We start from the raw sequence: 21713 nt of genomic DNA, 5'->3' as shown, positions 1-21713 counted from the left end.
TTTCGTCTTTAATTGTTAGTTTTTCTCACTTCTCAGACAACCTCCCCGAAGCCAGCCAAGGAAAATTCCTGTGGTGACAGGTCACACTACACCATTTCTAGGGAGGCCACTGTAGCACTCATTCACACCCCACCCCATAAGGAAGGGTGAACAGAAAGGGCCTCCTTCACTCACACCTTCTTTAACATTTTCCTGTTGAGGCCTCAGGAAGGGGCTGAGGGATATGATGATTTTTATAAATGTGAACACAACAGATCTCTTGTGAGACTTGGTTGAGCCCTTGAGTTCTGGAAACACTCTGCCTATTAAACTAGCCATGAGCAACAGAATGAAGTATCACCACCCACTGTGGATAATGTGGACATTCATTCACACTCCGCTAGCCTTGCTGGTAGTCAGTCAGCACTGCACACCATTATGGTAGCAGATCTCACTTAATTCTTAATGCCACACATGACAAGGCATCACTGTCCCCCTTCTGTAGCTGAGGAAGGCCTAAAGATATTGGTAACTTGTCAGTCTTGTAGCATTTGCAAGAGGAAGAGCCATGTGTTAAACACAGGTTGAGTTGTAAGACCTGCAGGTTCTGGTTAAGAGGATGCACTCTGGAGCCAGACTGCTCAGGTTTGAATCTTGACTTAGGCACTTACTAGCTGGGAGATACTGGGCAGGACATTTAGCCACCCTTTTCCTTGGCTTGTTCATCTGTAACAGGGGATGATAATGTTCTCATATCATTTGTTCCAAGGGTTAAATGAATCAATGCATGTGAGCACTTAGTGCCTGGCATATAGAAAGCAATATTAAAGTGCTAGCCATTATTAATTTATATATCAAGTCTTTTTATTCCTTTGGATGGAAATTTGGTCTCAGGTTTTTTCCAACCCCTTACCCAAAGACTATATGCTCAAGAGTCCTATGTAGATGATCCAAATGTAGCACTCAGAAGAGTGCCTGGCATCTACTTAGCTCCCAGTAAATGTTAGTGGTGATTAGTGTACAGTGCCAAGACACTGTGGGAAGGCAGGGGTTAGGGGAGAGCATCCTACCTCAGTCAGCACCATCCTCTGGGGTGTGGACCAAGAAAGAGAGACAGGCACTGGCTAGATGCTCCTTTCACAGGACCAACAAGAACTAAAGGCAGCCATTATTTCACACAATAGTAGCAGCATGTTTCTGTAATTGTAATGCCCTAACAAGCAAATGTATATTTCACTAATTTAAAGGATAGGGAAGATGAAAGTACTATTCACTGAGTTTCTGGTCAGGACACAATGAATAAAAAAGATTAGTACCTTTCCAAGGATAAATTGTCCCAGAACAGCTTTGTGGCGTGCCATTCGGTGGAATCAGTTATCCCTGTCCAGCACCCTATGCTGGCCACAGTATTCTCCAATCTCCCTTTCTTCTGGGAAAGCTGAATTTCTCTGCCATCCTGCCATAGGCTTAGGCTTTGTCATGACAGTATTTTTCACTTCTTTTTTAGCTTAAGAGTTGGACAGTGGAGGACCTTCAGAAGAGGCTCTTGGCCCTTGACCCCATGATGGAGCAGGAGATCGAAGAGATTCGGCAAAAGTATCAGTCCAAACGGCAGCCAATCTTGGATGCCATTGAGGCTAAGAAGAGGCGGCAACAAAACTTCTAAGTAAGGCCGTACCCAGGTCTTTGTGAACTCCGGATCCTCATCTCACATTTGTTAGCCAGCACTTCTGCTCTGTCATTTCTCCACAGCACCTTTGTGAACTCAGGAATGTGCGCCAGTGGGAAGGGCTACCTTGACAGTCATCGTGCCATCTTGATGAGTGCGTTTACATTGGTCAGGTATATTATTTAAAAGGATTTGTATTGGCGCTTTTAACTCAGAGTTTTAAACCCTAGAAACCAGAGACTCCTAGTTGAGTAATAGCTGGGAAAGTTTTACATTGTCTTTTTGTTTTTCTTCTCCAAATAGCTTTTGATTGTTCTTTCTAGAAGACTTTTTTAAAACATATAAATATGCATATATATATATACATAAATTATAAAGATTCCCCCACTCAATGTGGTGGCATCTCTGTACAGGTACAGTTTTGAACAGTTTTGCATCTTTTCTGTAAGATTATGGTACTGTGGAACATGAGGACAGAGGACTCTAGGAGGCTATAAGGGGATTAGTGAATCCCAAGAGCCAGCCTTCTCCTTTGCAGGACTGCATTTAACAATTAGGCTTGGGGTGGTGCTTGCACCATGGTTGCAGCCTTGAGCGGGCATCACTGGCTTCTGGAGCTGTTGGTGATGTCCAGGGAAGCCTTGAGGATTTGTGTTTGCTCTCTGAGTCCCAGGAGAAACCTGACACCTTCTTTGCAAATCTGCCTTTGCTGTTTCAACGCCTTTCATCCATCTCCACTCTCCCAACTGCCTAAGTCACATCACAGATACTGCCCAGTGCCTTAAGAGGAGACGTGATCCAGTGAAGGGACAGGCCTACCAGAATTCTTAGTGAACATAGGGATGTATTCAGTTCACAAAGGGAAAGGGCTTTCGAAGTTCTCATTGTTCATGTGAAAAATCACATTATGTGATGTTTTGCTCTGCATTCCTTATAGAGAGGAATAGAGGGCATTGCTTGCTTTTATGATCCACAAATATGTGACTGTTTTCTTTTACTGTAAGGGGTCTAAAAAAGATAAATGAATACCAGATTAAAATTTGTTTTTCAGGAGGCTCAAGCCACACACATAAAATGCCAGAGTTGGAAGGAACCATAGAAATCATCTAGTCTGACACTTTGTTGCGTAGATGGGAAAACTGAGGCTTTGAGAGGGAAATGACGTGGCCAATATCACAGCCCAAGTTAGAATAAGAGAAGGAATTGGAACTCGGGACTCCCCTCCTGGGCCACTGAACTGAGCAGCCCTTTCCCTGAGGAAAGAGACTTGTGTCAGTTTTGATTAAGGGAATCATGTTGACAGAAACTTGCTCTTGCCTTGCTTCTTTAGTAGGTAACCTGGATATGAAGCGATTCCTCATTCAGTCTCAGCAAGTGCATGAGCTCTGCACCATCTGCCAGTAGCAGACCAGCACCCATGAAGGCAGATTTAGGGCCCAGAGCAGATCAGAGGGCTTTTCAAAAGACAGTGTGGAGCTGTCCTGTAACATTGGCTCAAAAGCCACATTTACTCACACAGCAAAGATAAGACAATTAAGAAAGACAATCTTTTTGTCTTCTAATATCTCTTCTTCCCTCAGGGAAGCCATGACTGGGTTGCACCTAAGGATACTGTAATTTGACTCCATAATTGCTTTTGCTCCTTGGACCTGAGAATCGATAGAAAGGCAGAGAACATTCTTCCTCTGTGACCAGCTTCTGTTATTTGCACTTAAAGCAAGTTTTAAAAAATGCAAGAGACAGTTGGTCTTCAGGGCGTGGCCAGTGCAGCAGCAGTGTGGCAGAAGTAGAAAAATAGAGGGCAATTTGAAGATCTTGCTGGAATTGTATTTGTTGACCACCTATCATATTCCAGGCACAGAACTAGATTAATTAAGTTCCAAATTTCACAATAATCCCATGGATGATGTACTTTATCTCCATTTCATAGATGAAAAAATGGTTTTGTGAAGAAAGATTCTTCCCATTAGCAATACAGCTAGTAAGTGGTAGAATCAGGATTCATAGCATTACTACAGTGCTAATATTTACAGAGAAAGGCAAACTCATAAGTCTGTTTAAAATGAAGTGACCATGTTTTACACAGACTAAGTGGCATTTTTAGTTTGGAAAACAGCTGAACTCAAAGTCAAGTCTGCCAGCCAAGTAAGTTTTAAAATCCAAAATATTGTGTTTATTAACACTTCTATCTTGATCTCTTTGCCCCTTAAACAAAGAACTTTGGGGTTGGTTAGACAGGAGAAAGCCTGGTTTTTCCTTTACTAAACAAAATTCCAGAAAAGGAAAGCTCAGTTTTTTCTCATAAATATTCTTGGGCCATGAACCTTGATCTGGAGTTTGTTTCAAGTAACATGTGGACACCCAGCTTGCTGGCCAGCAAAGTCACCTTTGGACAGTATGTTTTAGATCAGAGTAATTTCCTGGTGTGTTTGTTTTCTCGTGACAGGAACACAGGAGCAAGTCCTAGTCATTTTTTCCTTGAATACTAAATTGAAAACACTTAAGCTTGCTTTCATTGAGCTTGAATATTTGCAACTCAAGCTTCATGAAACTCTGAGGCTCTCAGAAAAACCATGACCCTACACCTAACTGCATCTTTAAAATATCTCATATTCTTTAGAAATATCTTAACTGTTTTGCCATTAGTACATTTGAAACATATTTCTATTTTTATTTCTCCTTTATCCCTATCCCTAACCACCATTTGAGTAGATAAGAATTTGGCTGGCTGGGATTGAGAAGAGGGTTGGTGGGTAGGTGCACATATGGACTGATGGACATTAGATAGGTAGGTAGGTAGGTCATAGAAAGAATGAATGAACCAGAAATCTGAAGCAGTTTAAGAACTATAATCTTGACTCCTCAAAACTATAGACTGTAATCAAGAAAACATTTATTTAGCACTGACAGATGCCAGAAATGTATTATACGATTTAAAACTCAGGAGCCCTGCTACTGTCAGGAATGAGATGGCATCATTCCTGTATAACCTACAAATTTTAAAGAACTGATAATTACAGAATATTATGAACAATTTTACACTAATAAATTCAATAACTAACATGAAACAGACAAATTCCTAGAAAAACACAAAGTGCTAAAGTTCACTCAAGAAGAAATAGATTATCTTAATGGCCATCTTCTAAAACTTAATAACTTTGAGAGAGAGATGGGTATTACTGTCCCTTGTTTTACAGATGAGGAAACAGGCTAAAAGGTAAAGTCTGTTGCTCAAGTTCATGTTACTGGAAAAATAGCAGAGCCAGGATTCAAACCCAGGTCCTCTGCCTCTTGATCTAGTGCCCTTTCTAACATACCATGTTGCCTCTGAAGATCACAGCTCCTTATTTATGAGGAAATTGTTCCTGCCCACTTCACAACCCTCACCCCACTGACCCCACCCCATCCTTTCTTAAGCACTGTGTTTATGGTTTCATCGGGTATTCATTGTCTTTGGAATTCACATTCTGATTTGTGTTTGGGGGGAAAAAATCTCTTCCACCAGCTTGCATTTGGACCAACTTGGGGGGAAAAGAGGCTTAAATGCTGTTGCTGATATACAATTTTAAAATGTGAAGTTTGTAGCTTTAATTTTTTGTAACATAAACTTAATAACACCGGCTTAAGTGCTGACTTGAGATGCTATTTTGTAAGGTTTGGATGTAAATAATCAGTTGAGGTCAGCAGTTTGTATATGTATGAGACATAGTTTCCTCCACTGCCCCTCCCTTTTGGTTTGTTTTTTTTAAATTTGAGATGCTTACTATGTGCTTTTATGTTAGAATTGTTGTTCTCCAACCTTCCTTCTTCTGACATCTTGTTTTAAATAAACTGTCCTTTGGACCACAGACTGTCCTCTTATTAAAAATGAGATCCTCCACACATGCCTGCATAATGGAGTTGTAAATCCTCGTGACACTGACTCTGCTGGGTGTAGATTCTGGGATCCAGAGTTGGGAGAGGTAGGTGACTTTGATTGGGCACTTACTATGTGCTAAGGACTGAGTTAGTTGTCAGGGATGTAAAGATGAACAAAACGCAGTTCTTGCAGAGCAACTGGAGAGGCAGTCAAGCACAGAACCACACAAGAGAACTGCTGTGGTTGCATCCTCATCTGCTGTTGCATGCCACCCCAGGCACAGCCCAGCATTCAGAGTAGAGCGGCAGGGTCCTGGCCTCTCATGGCCCATCCTTATCCAGGAATAATTCCCAGCCTGACCTTGGATTCTCCTAGTGTTAAAAACCTACCTGGCAACATGGAGGAACAGAGCGACACTGAAAAGTAAGCAGGTCTCTCGAGTCACATTGCTCTGTGGTATTTAATAAAATAATTGCATAGTCTGCGTAATGTCATCATGCTCCTCCGCCAGCTTCTCCTGGAGTGGGGTAATGGTGTGTTTATTGTTGCCCAATTTACTCACCTCACTCCTTGAAATATTCAGTGTACTTTCCTTACTGTCACCAGGGTTGATGACAGATATTCTCTGTTGGTCAGATTGAGAATCTACAAACAGAAGGAGAGGAAGGATGAAGTAAATTAACACTGATTAAGCATTTATTACATGACAGACACGATGCAGAGCCTTTGAGATTACTTCACCTTGTTTTTGCAGTACTGTCATCTTGGGTGTGTTTTTGACTAACAACAATCGAAGGGCCCTGCCAACATTTAAAATGGGCAGAGGCAGGTTGGTTGGGTGTCCTACAGTAGTGCATCCTGGGACAGTTCTACACAACTTGTTAATAAACTTGTTAATAAACATTTGAGACTCATTTGCAACTAAAAAAGTATATTTTATGTGATCTTACTGCTAATTTTCCAAGAACTATGTAGAAATGAAGACACTTGTAATTCCTTTTATTTGGAGCTTTGCCCAGAGTTGTTCTCCATTTCAAGAAAGTTATATCATCAAAGGCAACAATGCTTGTGATTTTCGAGTCACTAGTGCAAGAAAACACAGCAACATTGGTTTAGGACTGTAACTGTCATAGTCACAGAGATTCTACGTAATGTAAACAAATAGTGATAACTTAAGAAAATAATATGCTATAATTATAAAAAAAAAGATGGGGGTAGGATTGAGAGTAATGTGTGTGTGCACATATGTGTAGGGAGAGAGCTTTACATAGAGTGATCTGAGCAGGCCTGTGAGAGATGGCACTTCAAGTGAGACCTAAAAGACAAGAAGGAGGGGGCTGGTGTTGTGGCTCAGTGATAGAGTGCTTGCCTAGGATGCGTGAGGCACTGGGTTCGATCCCCAGCTCCATGTTAAAAAAAAAAAAAAAAAAACTAAACAAAATAAAGGCATTGTGTCCATCTACAATTGAAAAATATATATATTTATTTAATATATATATTATATATTTATTATGTATATTATATATATTAAAAAAATAAGAAAGGAACCAGCACAGGTGGGAGAACTGAAAAATGAGCATTCTGGGCCAAGGGAAAGGCGAGAGCAAAGGTCCTGAGGCAAGGACAAAAGTTTGCTTGTTGGGAGAATGGAAGGGTGGTCACTTTCCCTGAGACCATGTGTATGAGGTAGGTGAAGGTGTCAAGGTGGCCGTGGGAAGGGGTGTGGGTTACTTCCCATGAGGAGGAGAGACTTTAGAGGGTTGTAAGCAAGGACTGGCTTGATCAGATCATACTTGTAAAAGTGTGTCTTGGGCTGGGGGTAGCTTAGGAGAAAGAGAACTTGCCCACTATGTGCAGGGCCCTGGGTGTAAATCCCCAGGAGTGCAAAACAAAAACTGTATGAGATAGGGTTTAACCTTAAGCATCAGGAACATGTTTTGTTTTTTTTTGTTTTTTTGGGGGGGGGTTGTTTCATTTTTTGGTACTAAGGATTGAACCAGGGATGCTTTACCACTGAAGTACATCCCCAGTATTTTTTTTTTTTTTTAAATAAGATAGGGTCTGTTGAGACTGGCCTCAAACTTGTGACTCCCCTGCCTTATCCACCTTAGTCACTGGGATTATAGTCGTGTGGTACTGCACCCAGCTGGAACCTGTAAATTAAAACTATACTGTTATACTGCTATCACTACACACCTGTCATAACAGCCAAAATGGAAATGATAGAAATTCCTGCGTTGGTGAGATGTGGAGCAGCCAAACTCTGCACACTGGTAAGCACACCTGGGACCCCACAGTTCCTCTCAAGGTAATTCCCCAATGGAAACGTGCATTTACTTTTACAGAACGACACAGACAAGCATGCCGTCCTGGAAACCCTCCGGATGCCCAGTGACAACAGTAGATAAATCTCATAAATACAGACACAACACTGAGGAACACTGAGAATGAGCTAGCTAACGTAGCTACTGTGACAATGAGCAAAGACAACCAAATGAGAAGGCAAAGGCTACTTTTTTTCTGAGCCTGCTATATCAAGGGAGTCAGCCACTGTTACTTGTATTTTGGCAGAGACTCAAAGGCAGGCAGAGGAGTGGGAAAACTATAGTGGGAAAAGGGAAGGTGCCAGGGGTGTCCTGATCACAGGCTGTTGGCGTGGGAAAGCTGCAGGCAGGCTACCTAGAAGCAGGATGCTCTGTGTGACTGGTGAGGGGCACATATGATTTCCTCTGGTTGGTTATAAATTGGAAGTGGGGACTGAAATGAGACAATCTGTCAGTTATTAATCAAATACTGGATGTTTGATTAATAACTGACAGCTATTAGAGAAGTTACTGTTTAGTTTCTTAAATTGTCACCAGAGACAGCAATCTGGCCTCCTGGGCTGTTGGTCATGATACTGGATGCATTTCCTGAGCAGGCTGCTGCAGGTTGTAGATCAGAGGTCTTCTTTTATATATGGTCTGGCCATCGTCCACATGTACATTCAGTCTCTCACTATATTCAACAATGACTGAATCTCTCGAACATTAGAAATTAGCCAGACATGTCCACTGACAGATGAATTAACAAACAAAATATTGTATTTACATATAATGGAATATTACTCAGTTCTTAAAAGGGAAAAATGTTCTGACACATGCTACAACACAGCTAAACCTTAAAGGCATGCTAAGGGAATTAAACCAGTCACAAAAGGACACATATCTGATTCCACTTATACAAGCTGACCAGAGTAGTCGGGTTCAGAGAGATGGGAAGCAGAATGGAGGTTGCTGGGGGAGGAAGGAGTGGGAGTTGCAGTGTTAAATGGGTGGAGTTCCAGATTGGAAAACTTAATTTTTAAAAAAGTTTTGGAGAGGGGCTAGGGTTGTGGCTCAGTGGTAGAGCACTCGCCTAGCATGTTTGAGGCACTGGGTTCTAGCCTCAGCACCACATAAAAAATAAAGGTATTATGTCCATCTAAAACTAAAAAATATATTCAAAAAAAGTTCTGGAGATGGATGTGGGTTGCATAGCATGAATACACTTAATGCCACTGAATTATATGCTTAATATGGGTAAAATAATAAATTCTATGTATATTTTACTACATAAAGCCAGACACAAAGGAATATAGACTGTACAGTTCTATTTATATAAAATTCAAAACCAAGGAAACCTATGATGCTAGAACTCAGGACAAGCTTAACTTGGTAATTATGGGGTGGTGACTGGGTGAGAGGACATGGGCTTCTAGGGTGCTGGCCAACTTCTGATTATCTGGGTGCTTGCTACATGGGTGTGCTCACAGTGAGAAAATATATTGAGGTGATCTCTTTAGATCTGTGCTTCTCCCCCCCCACCCACCTTATGCATTTTATACTTAAATAAACAAATCTTTACTGCACTGGACTCTTTGCAAGCCTCCAAGGTCATGGATGGAAAACTACCTAGGCCTACAGTAGCTGCTCTTAGGCCAGCAGCATTTATCTCAGTCAGCTTTGGCACACGATGCATCCAAGTTCCAAGCTTTGGCAGCATGAATTCTACACTCACACTCAGGCTTCTGGACCCAGTGTTCATTCTGAGACATCTATGACCTTAAGAACAAGAGTGAGTTCAATTTGCAACTGCAGATAAGCAGACTACCTTCTTCCCCAGTGCCCTTTGCTCAGAGTTGCTTTCCTTGTCTCTGGGAAACAAGACCTCTGATAGAGGTTTTGATATTTAGTATTTAAGCTGGACACAGTGGCACACACCTGTAATTGCAGGGGCTCAGGAGGCTGAGCAGGAGGACCTTGAATTCAAAGTCAGCCTTAGTAATTTATCAAGGCCACAAGACCCTGTCTCAAAATAAAATATAAAAAGGGTTGGGGATGTGCTCAGTGATTAAGTGCCCCTGGGTTCAATCCCATGTGTGTGTGTGTGTGTGTGTGTGTGTGTATGAGAGAGAGAGAGAAACTCATACACACATACTTATATTTAGCATGATGCCAGGTATTTTTATGTTATTTCACTTAAACTTGACATTAACACTCTGAGAAACAAGAAACTGAGGCTCAGAAAGGCAAAGAAGCCCAACCACTTTGTTGGGTTTCTATCACTTGTAACTGAACGATTCCTTCCCAACCTCATCTCAGGATCCACACCTTAATGCTACTACCTTCAGCAATGCCCAAGGAGTTAAGTTTGCCAACCAAAGGAATGACAGGTGTGTGTGCTGCATGAGTGTAATCCAGTGTTAGGAAGCTAGAGTTTGAAACCCTGATCCACTCTTTTTTAATTGTTGGCCTTAGTTTTCTTATCTGTCCAGTAATGATGATACAGGTTTTTGTTTTTTTTTTTTGGTTGTAGATAAACATAATATCTTTATTTATTTTTATGTGGTGCTAAGGATCGAACCCAGTGGCTCACATGTGAGGGGCAAGCGCTCCACCTCTGAACTACAGCCCCAGCCTGATGATACTATTTTATTGTTGTTGTAGTTGTCTTGCAGGGTTATTGTAAGAAGTATATGAAGCCAGACACAGTGCACATGGTAGTAATCCCGGCTACTCTGGAGGCTCAGGAAGGAGGATCGAAAGTTTGAGGCCAGCTTTGGTAACTTAATGAGATGGTATCTCAAAATTTTAAAAGGGCAGGGAATATAGCTCAGTGGTAGAGTGCTCCTGGGTTCAATCCTCAGTACACACAAAGCGTATGAAATAATGGACATGGAAATACTTTATAAATTGTAGAGTGCCACGGCGCCTGGCCTAACCATTGATTTTTCAAATCAGGACTGGGAAGGAGTTCTCTGGCAGAGGCGCTGCACGATGTGTGATTGGACTATTGGTAGCCTTGTTGTCTCCCACAGAGGTCTGTCTTCCTGTCTCTCTTGTCCTTGGTCTGCCGTTACTGAGCGGAGCCACCTGGCTGCCATTCTCACGCAGTGGTATTGTGAAAGATATTTGTTGGTTTTGCCACTTCAGGATCTCTTTCCCTTATTTTAATAAAAATATCCCCCTTTTCCTTAGGGAACTATTCTCCAGCAGTCTCTGGGGAGACGGTCTGTGGTAGGCCCTCCCATCCCTCCCCCAGGCCATTTGAGGGCATGTGATCCAAACAAGCCATTTAGACTCAGTCTTAAGGAATTTTTAGATTGAGCAGAGTGATCCATATAATGAAGGTGTTTGTCACCCAGCCATGGTGATTACACTGCCCTCAAGAGATGATTCATGGCTTCTGCCTCCATCTTTGTGTTGCCCTCACCCGTACCTTCTCAAAGCCCGACTAGCTAATACTTTACTCCTCTCCAGTATCTATCCAATGCGGTCACTTGGTTGTTTGCAACCAAATGTTCCTGATATCAGAAACTGGACCTAGAGTTGAGTTGTAGGTAACATGTCTTCCAGGAAATGTGGGGTTTTCAAAGCTATTGGGCTGTCATGGGGCAAAACACTGAGGTTGTTGCTCCTGCTCTACCCTGGAAAGCCAGTGACTGGGGGATGTAATGATAACGAATGATTTCTTGTATGACCTTTAGCATTTGACCACAGGGTCATGGTTTCCAAGGAGAGGTAGCATGGGTCACAGTTCAATTTTAAGGAAGTGAAGGGTGCCCGGCTTGTGTGATAGAGTGTTTCTAACTGCATAGAATAATATAAACAGAGAGTCAACTAAGCGAGATCAAATATTATTATTTTTAACATGAAATGAAATGTAAATCATTTCTGTGACCATGGTGTAAGAATCTCTTATGACTCACAATAGGGCTCAGTTCTCCAGGTACTAGAGCTCGCAGCTGATCGTGCAGGTTGCTGAGTTCACAGCCATGGTGCACTTCTGAGAAGTTAGGCGTCAATAAAGAAGGGGACTGCGACAAGAGGAATGGCCAAGTGAGCGCACGCAGGAGAGACCCAAGGCTCTCTAAAACACTGGTTCCAACAGTTCACCATGTCCTCTAGGAGAAAGAAAGTGCCCAACTTCCTGCTTGCCCCACCCCTCCAGGCTGCTAAGCTGTAAAGTGGGACCAATTTGGCCTGGAGGCTGAAGAGTAAACTCTGGGTAGGAAAGAATCTTGGGGCCATACAGAATTGCAGAAGTTGTTAACTGATACCATTAGAAATTGGGGGAATCTTGTGGAAATGGATTTCTGTGGTGCTTCATCAGGCAGGGGGAAGATGTAAGTTTGGACCAGGCTGATCTTCTTAGTATGGATGCACTAACCAGTGATCAGCCTTCTCTGTGATAGCTCCAGGAACGGGTCTGGCTCTAGCAATTAATTCATGGATTTGGCTAAAGCAAACTTGGGTCAAATGCTGGTCCACCTGAAATGGAACTACAGGGCCCAAGTCCCTTGGCATCATGTAGAGGAAGGGAATGAGAGGTCTCTGAAGACAGGATGCTGAATTGGATCTGTTTTGTGCCTCCTTCCCGTGGCCTCCAGTGAACCCAGCACACTTCCCCCTTGCTTTGAAGAAAGTTGAGATCAAGAGTGCTGCGTGGAGGGCTATGATCTGAAATGGGTTCCCTGAGCTCAGAGGGGAGGAACTCAGGGGATGCCTGCCACTCTGGCCTCCAAAACTAAGTGGGAACAATCATCAGGATATTCCACAGTCTCTGAATGAGACAAGAACTCGCAGTGTCCCATGGCCCTGGAAGGTGAAACCACAGGCAGCCAGTTTAAGCCTTACTTAATTTGTACAATCAACAAAACAGCAGAAATAAAACAACAAAGCAAAACAAACCCCCACTCTTCAGCTCTGGCAAGACTTGAGCCTCCATGAGTGATAGATCATCCCCTAACACCAGCCTTGAGGGGCTTATGGACCTAGAGCCCTTAGCTCGAAGGCCATCTCTTGAGGAAGGGCTTTGCCAGCACAGAGGGATGCTATGAATGCCAGTTTTAGGCTTGTGACCATCACAGAATGAGGACGAAGCAACAGTGTCTTCCTCCTCACAGTCTCTTCCTTTCCCGCCAGCCTCACATCCAGGGTCTGCCGGTGGCCTGTACACTTGCCATTTATTCCTTATGTCACAGAATACTGAAGAAGGATGAACTCTGGGCTAGAATCAGTAACAGGATATGACCGTGGAGCGTCCCCTTTAGGGAGAGGATCAGTGTGTTTCCAGGCATATGCAAGAGAATTTCCTTATGTTAGAGCAAGTGTAAAATGGGGTACATGGGCGGAAGGTGTGAGTGGGGTGCTGGGCAGCCCAGGGGTGGGATTTAGGGGATGCCTGCAACTCTGGCCTATCAGCAGCCCTCTATTTTATCCAGGTGATGGCGCATAGCCTTTCTTGGGGGGTGACTGCCTTTGCTCCTTGTAAACCCGGTACTCTGCCCTCCATCCCTTCCAAGGAAAAGCTTGGCACCAGGCTGGGCCGCCCCCTCTCCTGGGACTAGATTGTGAGCAGCGTGATTCAGGGAAGAAGGGGATTGGAGGTGGACATCTGAGTGGCAGTGTCTATCTTAGCAGGTCCCCAGGCCTGTTACTGAGGTCCCCAGAGCTCCCCTCATTGTTCTGTTTCCCAAGGCCTTATCAGACGGTGCTCTGTAGAGGGCTGACAGGTGGCCCCAAACGTGTCCCCATCCAAATCTCTGGAAGCTGTGAATGATTCTTTATTTGTGAAAGGGTCTTTTTGGCAAGAGTGATGAAATTAAGGGCCTTGAGATGAAGTCATTTTGGATTATCCCAGTGGACCCTAACAGATGTCCTTAGAGGAGTGAGGCACTGGGAGATTAAACCCACTTAGAGGGTGAGGTGACGTGAGGCCAGAGGCAGAGACTGGAGTCACCACCAAAAGCCAGAAGAGGCAAGAAGGGGGTTCACCTCTGGAGCCCCGGAGGGAGTGTGGCCCCACCAACACCCTGATTTTGGATTCCTGGCCTCCAGGACTGTAAGAGAATAAAATTCTGCTGTTTTAAGCAGTTGAGTTTGTGGTAATTTGCTGTGGCAGCCACTGGAAACTGATGCACTTTCCAATAGATTCATTTTTTTCTTAGTCTGTTTTAGCTGCTTGAAACCAAAGAACTCAAGTTAGATCACTGAAGTAATTTACTCTAATGGATTGCCCTTTTCGACCAAGTTCATTCCTGCTGAGTTCCTGACACTTGCAACCTGTTCTGGCTGACTGAACTCCAGCCAAGGCCTCTGCCAAATCCAAGGCAGGAACCAGGGAATGTGGATTCCAAGTCACTCCACATATTGCCCACCCTCCCCAGTCACTCAGAGGACACACCAGCAAGCCAGCTCTAGACAAGCAGAAACGGGTCCCTGGGCACAGCTCTTTATTTGTATAATGGTTTTCACAGACACACAGAGTGGCTCACAGCTGCTGCGCTCATGTCAGGAACACACAATCTTCGTCCCTGAGGTATCCCTGCACCATCTTCAGGGACTTGTTTGTGGGGTAAGAAAATCTGGAAGCCGTCAAATTCTTGGGGTCTTAGGCAAGACCGTAAGGAGCAGTTCATGCAGCTTTCCAACCTCTGTCCCCCAACCTGAGCATGGCTGGGCCCAGACGCTGAGGCACGTGTGCGGGGCGGGGGGCTCCTACATGGGGAGTTCCCGAGAGGCCCTTTAGCCTAGCTCCTGCCCTGGTCCAATCTGGAGACCCAGGGTCTGTGTGCTGGGGGCCTGCTATGTACCAAGCCCTGTGTAAGCTACACAAGGTGTCACACCGCCCCGCCAAGGCTTGGAGTACTCCTCCCCAGAACCCAGCTATTCACCGTCATGAGGGCTGGATCACAGCTAGATCGTCTCTGCTAGGGAAGGCCTTCGCTGATCTCAGGTAACGCCCCTGTGCTTTACCTATGCTTGAAATTCCCTGCAGTTTCAGAGCTACTACCATGTCTGTTTGTGATTGCTGCATTAGTCTGTCTCCCCTACTAGCACACATAGCTTCCTGAGTACAGGGACATCTATTTTGTCCATCATTCTCTCACTTGAACTGCACTCAATAAATCAGTGGCCAGGTGGGTAAAGTAAATCAGCTACTCTGGGTGTGACACACTCGTGGTAACGTGTGTCCATATATGGGGCCACGGTGGTGGGGAGATGCTATGGGGAACTGAAGAGTGCATGCCTCACCCAAAGGCATTTACATTTTTACAATATGCTAAAAATCAATGCTCAGCTGAACAAAATATGTCCATATGCCACATGGAAAGCCCCCAGCTCATGACTCTTCCTATAAAGATCTGTTGAATGAGGGAGTGAAGAACCTACAAGGAGGTCATTCTAAAAAAAAAAAAAAAAAAAAAAAATTCTCAAAAACTGCCAGGCATGGTGCACATGTTGTAATCCCAGCTACTCAAGTTACAGGCCAGCCTCAGGCATTTAGTAAGACCCTTTCTTTAAAAAGAAGGACTAGGGACATTGCTCAGTGCTAGGGCATTGCCTAGCATGTGTGACACTCTAGATTCAATCCCCAGTACCACAAAATAATAAATAAAAATTAAAACCTCAAAAAAATCAAGGAGGGCCAGGGGAAGCAGAGTTGAATGGCCTCCTTTTTGGTCTTGTTCACACACTCTTTCAAGAGCATCCAGAATCTCTCCCTGTCTGGCTATTTCTTCTCCCAGCTCAATGCTTGGCGTCCAAAGGCTATAGGAATCAGTCAATCTGGTCAACATGTACCAAGTACCTCCTCTGCCCCAAGCCTGGGTTCAGCCAAATGATACCTTCCATCCTGAGGCTCAGTGTGGCCATGATGGTACAGTGATGGCGCTCTAGCCAGTGTCCGTGGAAAGGGCCACGAGAACACTTCCCAGCTCTCTCCACAAGTGGAGAGAGGAGTGGGCAAGGGAGTATGAAAGATTGACCCACAGCAAAGGAGGACAGGCCAGAGCCAGCCCTGGGACAGACAGGAGTCTCAAGTTTTTACCCACTGGCTTCTCAAGGAGGGCTGGATATGTGTGTGGTGGGTAGAAGGGGACGGCCGTAGTCAGCATGGGGACATGCACGGAAGCCCTGCCTCCGACATTTCAGAGCTCAGCTGGCTTTAAGTCTGTGCCTCCTCTGCTCCACTCAGCTTTCATCTCCCCCTGGGTCATGAGCCAGGACCAGGAGCTGGCTCACAGTAGGTCCACAGCTGGGTCTCAGTCTTGGCCTCAGGCCTCGGGCCAGGGCCGCTTCAGATTTGCTCTCAAGTCTGCCCTGGGAAGAAAGGCGGGAGGGTATTGCTCAGCAAATCCCGCGCCTGGGCTTAGGAGGCAGTTCCCTTCCCCTCCCCCAGGACTCATCAGCTCCCAGGGAAGAACCACAGCTGAGGTCCAGGTCTCCTACCTCCAAATCCCATCCGTTCCTTTCCCTCCCTGACAGAGCATTCTCACCCTATGGATGAACTCTGGGGAACCCCAGACCCCCTAAAATCACATCAAACCTCGTGAGAGCAGAGGAGTGGGGTGGATGAAACGTTTGTGGGGGCCAACCACAAACACAGACTTCACACCTGACTCCACCACATTTGGGTAAGACACTCCTCCCCCTGACCTCAGCCTCTTAATCTGAGAAGTGAGGCAGTTCTCTTCTCGCACCACAGGGACAAACTGGGCCAACGCAGGGGAGGTGTTCAGAATGTCCCCATCCTTCCACTTCATCCTCTGGCTCATGCCTGCTTCCTGGCTGGGGAGGCTGGTTAATAAAGGTGTCCAAGTGGCTCTGTGGGCGCACAGCATCTAGGTGGCACCGTGCTGGCCTGGGCCTTTGGAGGGAGATATGCAGCCCAGGTTTCATTTCTCAGGCGAAGGGTCCCAAGAGGCTCCCTCTCATGAAGAGCTTGCACAGGGAACAATCCGCTCTGTTTCAGCTGACTTGGGGGTGCAGGGGGGATGCGGAGTCCTGGTTTTAATAACTCTGAGAGTTTGGAGGTTCACGGGGGGCCTGCATCTCCAGGTCTGTGGACCGTCCCTCCTGAGAGGTCTCTCGGGATGTCTCCAGCGATGCCTCTGACACCCCGTCAACGCTGCTCAGCAAGTCCTCAAACTCTTGGTGGCCACTGTTGCGGACAGCCGCCTCCAGAGCCTTCTGGCGCCGGTAGAAGTGGGAGAACTTGTTGAAGATGATGGTGATAGGGAGCGCCACCACCAGGATACCACCGAGGATGCAGCCCGAGGCTGCCAGCTTGCCAGCCACTGTCACGGGCACCACGTCCCCGTAGCCCACAGTGGTCATGCTCACTGTGCCCCACCACCAGCAGGCGGGGATGGTGTCAAAGCCCACGTTCTCCTCCTCAGCTGTGTAGGCCACGCCAGAGAACACAGACACCCCCACGGCCAGGTACAGCAGTAAGATGCCCACCTCGCGGTAGCTGTGCTGCAAGAAAAGGCAGGAACCCGGGTCAGCCAGACGGGCTCTCAGACCCGGTATCGGGCAGATAGGGGAAACTAGGACCCAGGGAGTGGAAGGGGCAGGTCCAAAGTCACAGAGCAAACCACGATCTTCCAACTACAGCAAGCAGGAAGCTCCCCGGGACGGAACACAGGCCCAAAGGCTGTCCATGGCGCCCACAAGGCCAAGCTGTTTCTAACTCAGGGATCTCCGGGGGCAAGGGCCAGTGACAAAAACGCTGTGATTTCTACATGGCTGTCGAACCAACAGAACCACAGTTTCTGCTTCACAATGCAGAGCTGGCTTTCATGAACTTTTGATTCAAAGTACACATTTCTGACCTACAAAAACACTCCTGCCCCTCAAGGAAGTTGAGAGGATGAGTTCCCTAGAGCACCCATGGGTGCCCTATGGCACTGGTTCTTAAACAGGGTGATTTTGTCCCATAAGGGACATCTGGCAATGTCTGGAGACATATTTTGGTTGTCACAATGGGACAGATGTGCCATTGGCCTCAAATGGGTAGAGGCCAGGGCTTAACCCCCTACAGTGCACAAGACAGACCCTCACAACACAAAGAACTAACGTCAAATGTCAGCAGTGCCAGCCCTGAGTCTAGAGCAGGTCTCTCAAACTGAAATATGAGGAGGAACCTTCAGGGTCGTAGTTTAAAAGGCAGAACCCAATTTAGCAGGTCTGCCTTTCCAGCAAGCTCCCAGGTGTTGAGAAAGCTGTTGCTGGCCTGGGCCTCACCTGGAGCAGTAAAGCTCCATCTGGAACATCCTACACCTGGGTCTTGACCCTAACAGCCAGATCATTACCCTTCAGTGAGTAGCTTCAAGCCCTGATTCTTGGCATGGTGGAGGCAGGGCAGGGCCCAGGGGCAGAATCTTCCCAAGACAGATGCTGAACTCAGGGGGTCTGGCTAACAGAATTCTCTGTACCTGAGCAGATTCTGCCCATGTCACTTGCCAGCACCCAGTATCCTGGCTGCTCTGCCAGGAGAGCATGCAAGAGGCTTCCCTAAGCCAAGGGTGAAGGGTGCTTTAGGATTGAGCATGTGGAAGTTGGGCATGGTTGGGTTATTCTCTGGGCTCTGCCACTTACTTACTGAAGAATTCCTGACAAGTCCTGTCACCTCCTAGAGACTCAGTTTCCACATCTGCACAGAACAGACAGCACTTGCCCCTGCTTAAACCCTTCACACGCTCCCTTGGAGATAAAGTAGAAAATCGTGGGCCAAGAGACATGCTTTTCAAAACCCGCTTCCTCATCAACCTCATTTCTTGGCTCCCTGTTCCCTGGGTCCCCTCTCCCAGCATGCACCCTGTTCTCTCACCAAGCCTTGTGCAAGCTGTTCACATTGCCTCCCTCTCCCAGCAAGACTAATTTCATCCCCAGTGCATGAAGACGGGGCTCAATAAAGTGCAACCAGGCTTTAAAAAACCACCCTTCATTCTTGCATCTTCATTTAAGAAAAACAATAAATAACACTAAATGACAGCAACTTCCTGAGGAAGCCATACTAAGTACTGAACCAGTAATGCGTGTGAAATTGGCACTGAATGCCGAGTCTGTGCTTGTTTTAGCTCCCGGGCTATTCCTACACTTTCCTACTAAGGGTGACCTGTGACTGTGCCTTCTGATAATGCCAGGAGAAAGGCTCTAACCGAGAACCCAGAAAGCATCCTGCTTTACATATTTTTGTGCTATGTTTTATTTGATATTTAGCAGATATATCAAAAGTGACCAGTCTGTAAAAAGCAAAAACATACCTCGGTTTTCTCCTCGGGTATGAAGATAACAGTAAGCCCTTTCTTTCAGGATCATTAGGAAGGTCAGACTAGATTGAGCCATACACTTGGCGTCTAGCCCTGTGCCTGACCCAAAGGATGGCATCTTGGTTCAGGGTGCGCCTGGACATGGCAGGTTTACAAATTCACCTGTAAACCTGACCCTTCCCCAACCCGGCCTACCTTGAGCGTGGCGCCCAGGGAGCGCAGTCCAGTGGAGTGGCGTGCCAATTTCAGTACCCGGAAGATGCGCATGAGGCGGAAAACCTGCACCACCTTGCCCAGGTCGCCGAGCTCCTCGCCGCTCCCGCCGCCCCGGCCACCGAGCGCTGCGCCAGCCAGCAGCGTGAGATAGAAGGGCAGCACCGACACGATGTCTATGAGGTTGAGAGGGTGGCAGAAGAAGTTGCGCGTGCTGGGCGCCAGAAGAAGGCGTGACGACACCTCGAAACTGAACCAGGCGATGCAGAAGTACTCCAGGCGTCGCAACACCGGGTCGTCGCGCACTTCTTCCGTGTTGCGGCCAGCAGCCACCGCAGCCACGGCGGCCGCCGCCTCGCGGGCCTGATACTCCGGCAGGCTGTGGATGCACATGGCGGCGATGGAGGCCAGCACCACGCCGATGGAGACGCAGCTGAAAAGCTTGCTGGGCAGCGAGTAGCCGGGGTTCTCCATGGTGAGCCAGAGGCGGCGGCGCAGGCGACCGCAGCGCGCCGCGCCATAGCGCGCCAGCTCGCGCTGCACGTCCGAGATGTCGTCGGGGCACGGGTCCACACTGCTCGGCGTGTCGCTGTCCTCATCCCAGGCGCGCGGCCGCGCCACGCGCCGCTCCAGGTAGCGCGCGCGGCAGCACGTGGCCAGCGCGCTCTCGCCCAGGCCCCAGTAGTCGGCCTCCTGGCCGAAGGCGAAGACGCACAGCTCGTCGAGCACGTGCAGGCGGCCGGTGCGGTAGAAGTGCAGCAGGCCCAGGAAGAAGCCCGGGTGCCGGTCGAAGTAGAACTCGCGCGCCGCCGCGTCGTAGTCGTCGCACAGGCGCCGCGCCTGCTCCTCCGACGCCGCGGCCTGCAGGCGACCCAACCGCGTGCCCGGGAAGCGCGCCAGGGCGCGCGCGCTCAACAGCCGCCGCACACCGCCCACGTTCACGCGCAGAGCCTCGTCGCTTCTCCGCCAGGGAACCCCAGGGCCAGGCCCCGAGGACTCGCTCACCATGGCTACAGCGGGTCGCCCTGCAGACACCGGAGGGCGCACTGAGAGATCCCAGGGCCTCCTTTCCAGGAAGACTGGGTTAAAATCCCCTGCTCCCTTCACCAGGCGGGGTGTTGGAGGCCCTGTTGAAGAACCTGGTATGCAGTTAGAGATCAGTAGACGTCAGATGTCCTCTGGACGCAAGACAGGCCTGAGTTTGAATATCCCACACCCTCCTGGCTGCAGGACTTTGGACAGATCACGGACCCTCCCCATTCTCATTTCATTTTCTCCTGTGGAAAATAAATGGGAGCTCTACCTTTAAGGATTATGTCTGGCATGCGCCGAAAGCTCACGTAGGATGTCTTCTTTTCCAGGACTAACCAGAGGTCTACAGTGTGATCCTGGATGTGCCAAGCACTCTGAACCTCGGTTTCCTTCTCCGCAAATAGGAGTAGTAATGCTTGCCACCTAGGATTGTTAGGAAAATCAGTTTAGACCAGGGATTCTCAAAGTGTTCCCTGGATTTGCAGCATCAGCGTCACCTGGGATGCAGATTCTCAGCCCACCCTGGATTTGCTGAATCAGAAACTCTGGGGTAGGGGGTCAGCAGTCTGAGTTCTTAAAAATCGGGGGAGTGATTCCAACACAGGGTTAAATTTGAGATCTCCAGTCAGACCATGTAAGGCAGACAGCATTGAACCTTGGTGTGCTTGTGGGACCTTAGGCAAGTTACATCACCTTTCTGAGCCTTCATCAAATAGAGATAAAAATATCCACCTGGAAGTGTGGTTAAAATGATTACCTTGACTTAATGTCTTTTTTGAGGTTTATTAAATTATCTGCCTCTGTCCCTCTTCTGGAGTCAGGCAAAACCATCCTTGATGCACCTGGGGCCTTGAATAAGATGTTTCTTCTCCGGGTCTCAGTTTCATGGGCAATGCCTACCCCCAAGGATGGCTGAAGGGTTAAGGTAGATTACAGCGTTTGGCTTAGTTGATACTCAGGAAGTGGCAGGTCCTTCACTGCCCACTGACTGCTGCCTCTGATGGAATTGATGGCTGGGACTCACCTCCTGACCCTGGTTATCTCATGTGCATGGTGGGTTCAAACACGCTGGCTTCCTGGGGGTTGAGTATGCATCAAAGCCCGGAGCCTGGGTGTCCTTCACTCCCCCTGGGTTTGGTGTTAGGGGGTTGGGATTCCCCCCGACCTCTGGCACTTGTGCAATCTCAGGCCAGTCTCTGGGCTTGCTCTCTTATTTCTAGAATGGGGATAATGGCCCTTTGGATGAACTGTTACCAGAGTATGTGTGCAAAGCCCCTGGAACACGGTGGGTGCTCAATGAACACTAATCCCTTGTCCTTCCCTCAGGTCAAACCTGAGTCCAGATTCTGAGTCTGCCACTTACTAGCTCTTGACCTTGAGCA

At 47.1% G+C, this 21713-nt stretch overlaps 2 protein-coding genes across 3 annotated transcripts in view; one reads left to right on the top strand and one right to left on the bottom strand.

Moving 5' to 3' along the window:
- Positions 1-21713, top strand: part of Stk4 (serine/threonine kinase 4) — a 154749-nt gene that overhangs the window by 94546 nt on the left and 38490 nt on the right. Inside the window, exon 11 of one of the 2 annotated variants that reach the window (XM_046433282.2) lies at positions 1487-5496. The exons of the other annotated variant lie outside the window; for it this stretch is intronic. Coding sequence (XP_046289238.1) covers positions 1487-1645 — 159 coding nt within the window. The 3' untranslated portion in view covers positions 1646-5496. Of the gene's footprint in view, positions 1-1486; positions 5497-21713 lie in introns of those variants that run through there. 2 annotated transcript variants of the gene reach the window in all.
- Positions 14254-20818, bottom strand: Kcns1 (potassium voltage-gated channel modifier subfamily S member 1). The gene is made up of 2 exons (XM_058575654.1): positions 19282-20818; positions 14254-17290 (listed from the first exon to the last, which is right to left on the bottom strand). Exons 1-2 carry the CDS (start codon positions 20305-20307, stop codon positions 16823-16825), a joined length of 1494 nt encoding a protein of 497 aa, XP_058431637.1. The 5' UTR covers positions 20308-20818; the 3' UTR covers positions 14254-16822.

The sequence above is a fragment of the Marmota monax genome, unplaced genomic scaffold (assembly GCF_021218885.2).
Source record: "Marmota monax isolate L192 unplaced genomic scaffold, Marmota_monax_Labrador192_F-V1.1 WCK01_AAM20220418_F8-fsc00014, whole genome shotgun sequence".
In the NCBI taxonomy this organism is placed as follows: Eukaryota; Metazoa; Chordata; class Mammalia; order Rodentia; family Sciuridae; genus Marmota; species Marmota monax.
This window is presented reverse-complemented; position numbering and strand designations above follow the sequence as displayed.

Bases quoted from the DNA above. Each gene is read 5' to 3' on its own strand.
- Kcns1 (XM_058575654.1), bottom strand. From the start codon at position 20,307: ATGGTGAGCGAGTCCTCGGGGCCTGGCCCTGGGGTTCCCTGGCGGAGA. The intron at 17,291-19,281 runs GTAGGCCGGGTT...CTTTTCTTGCAG, and splicing joins CCCTGGGCGCCACGCTCAAG to CACAGCTACCGCGAGGTGGG.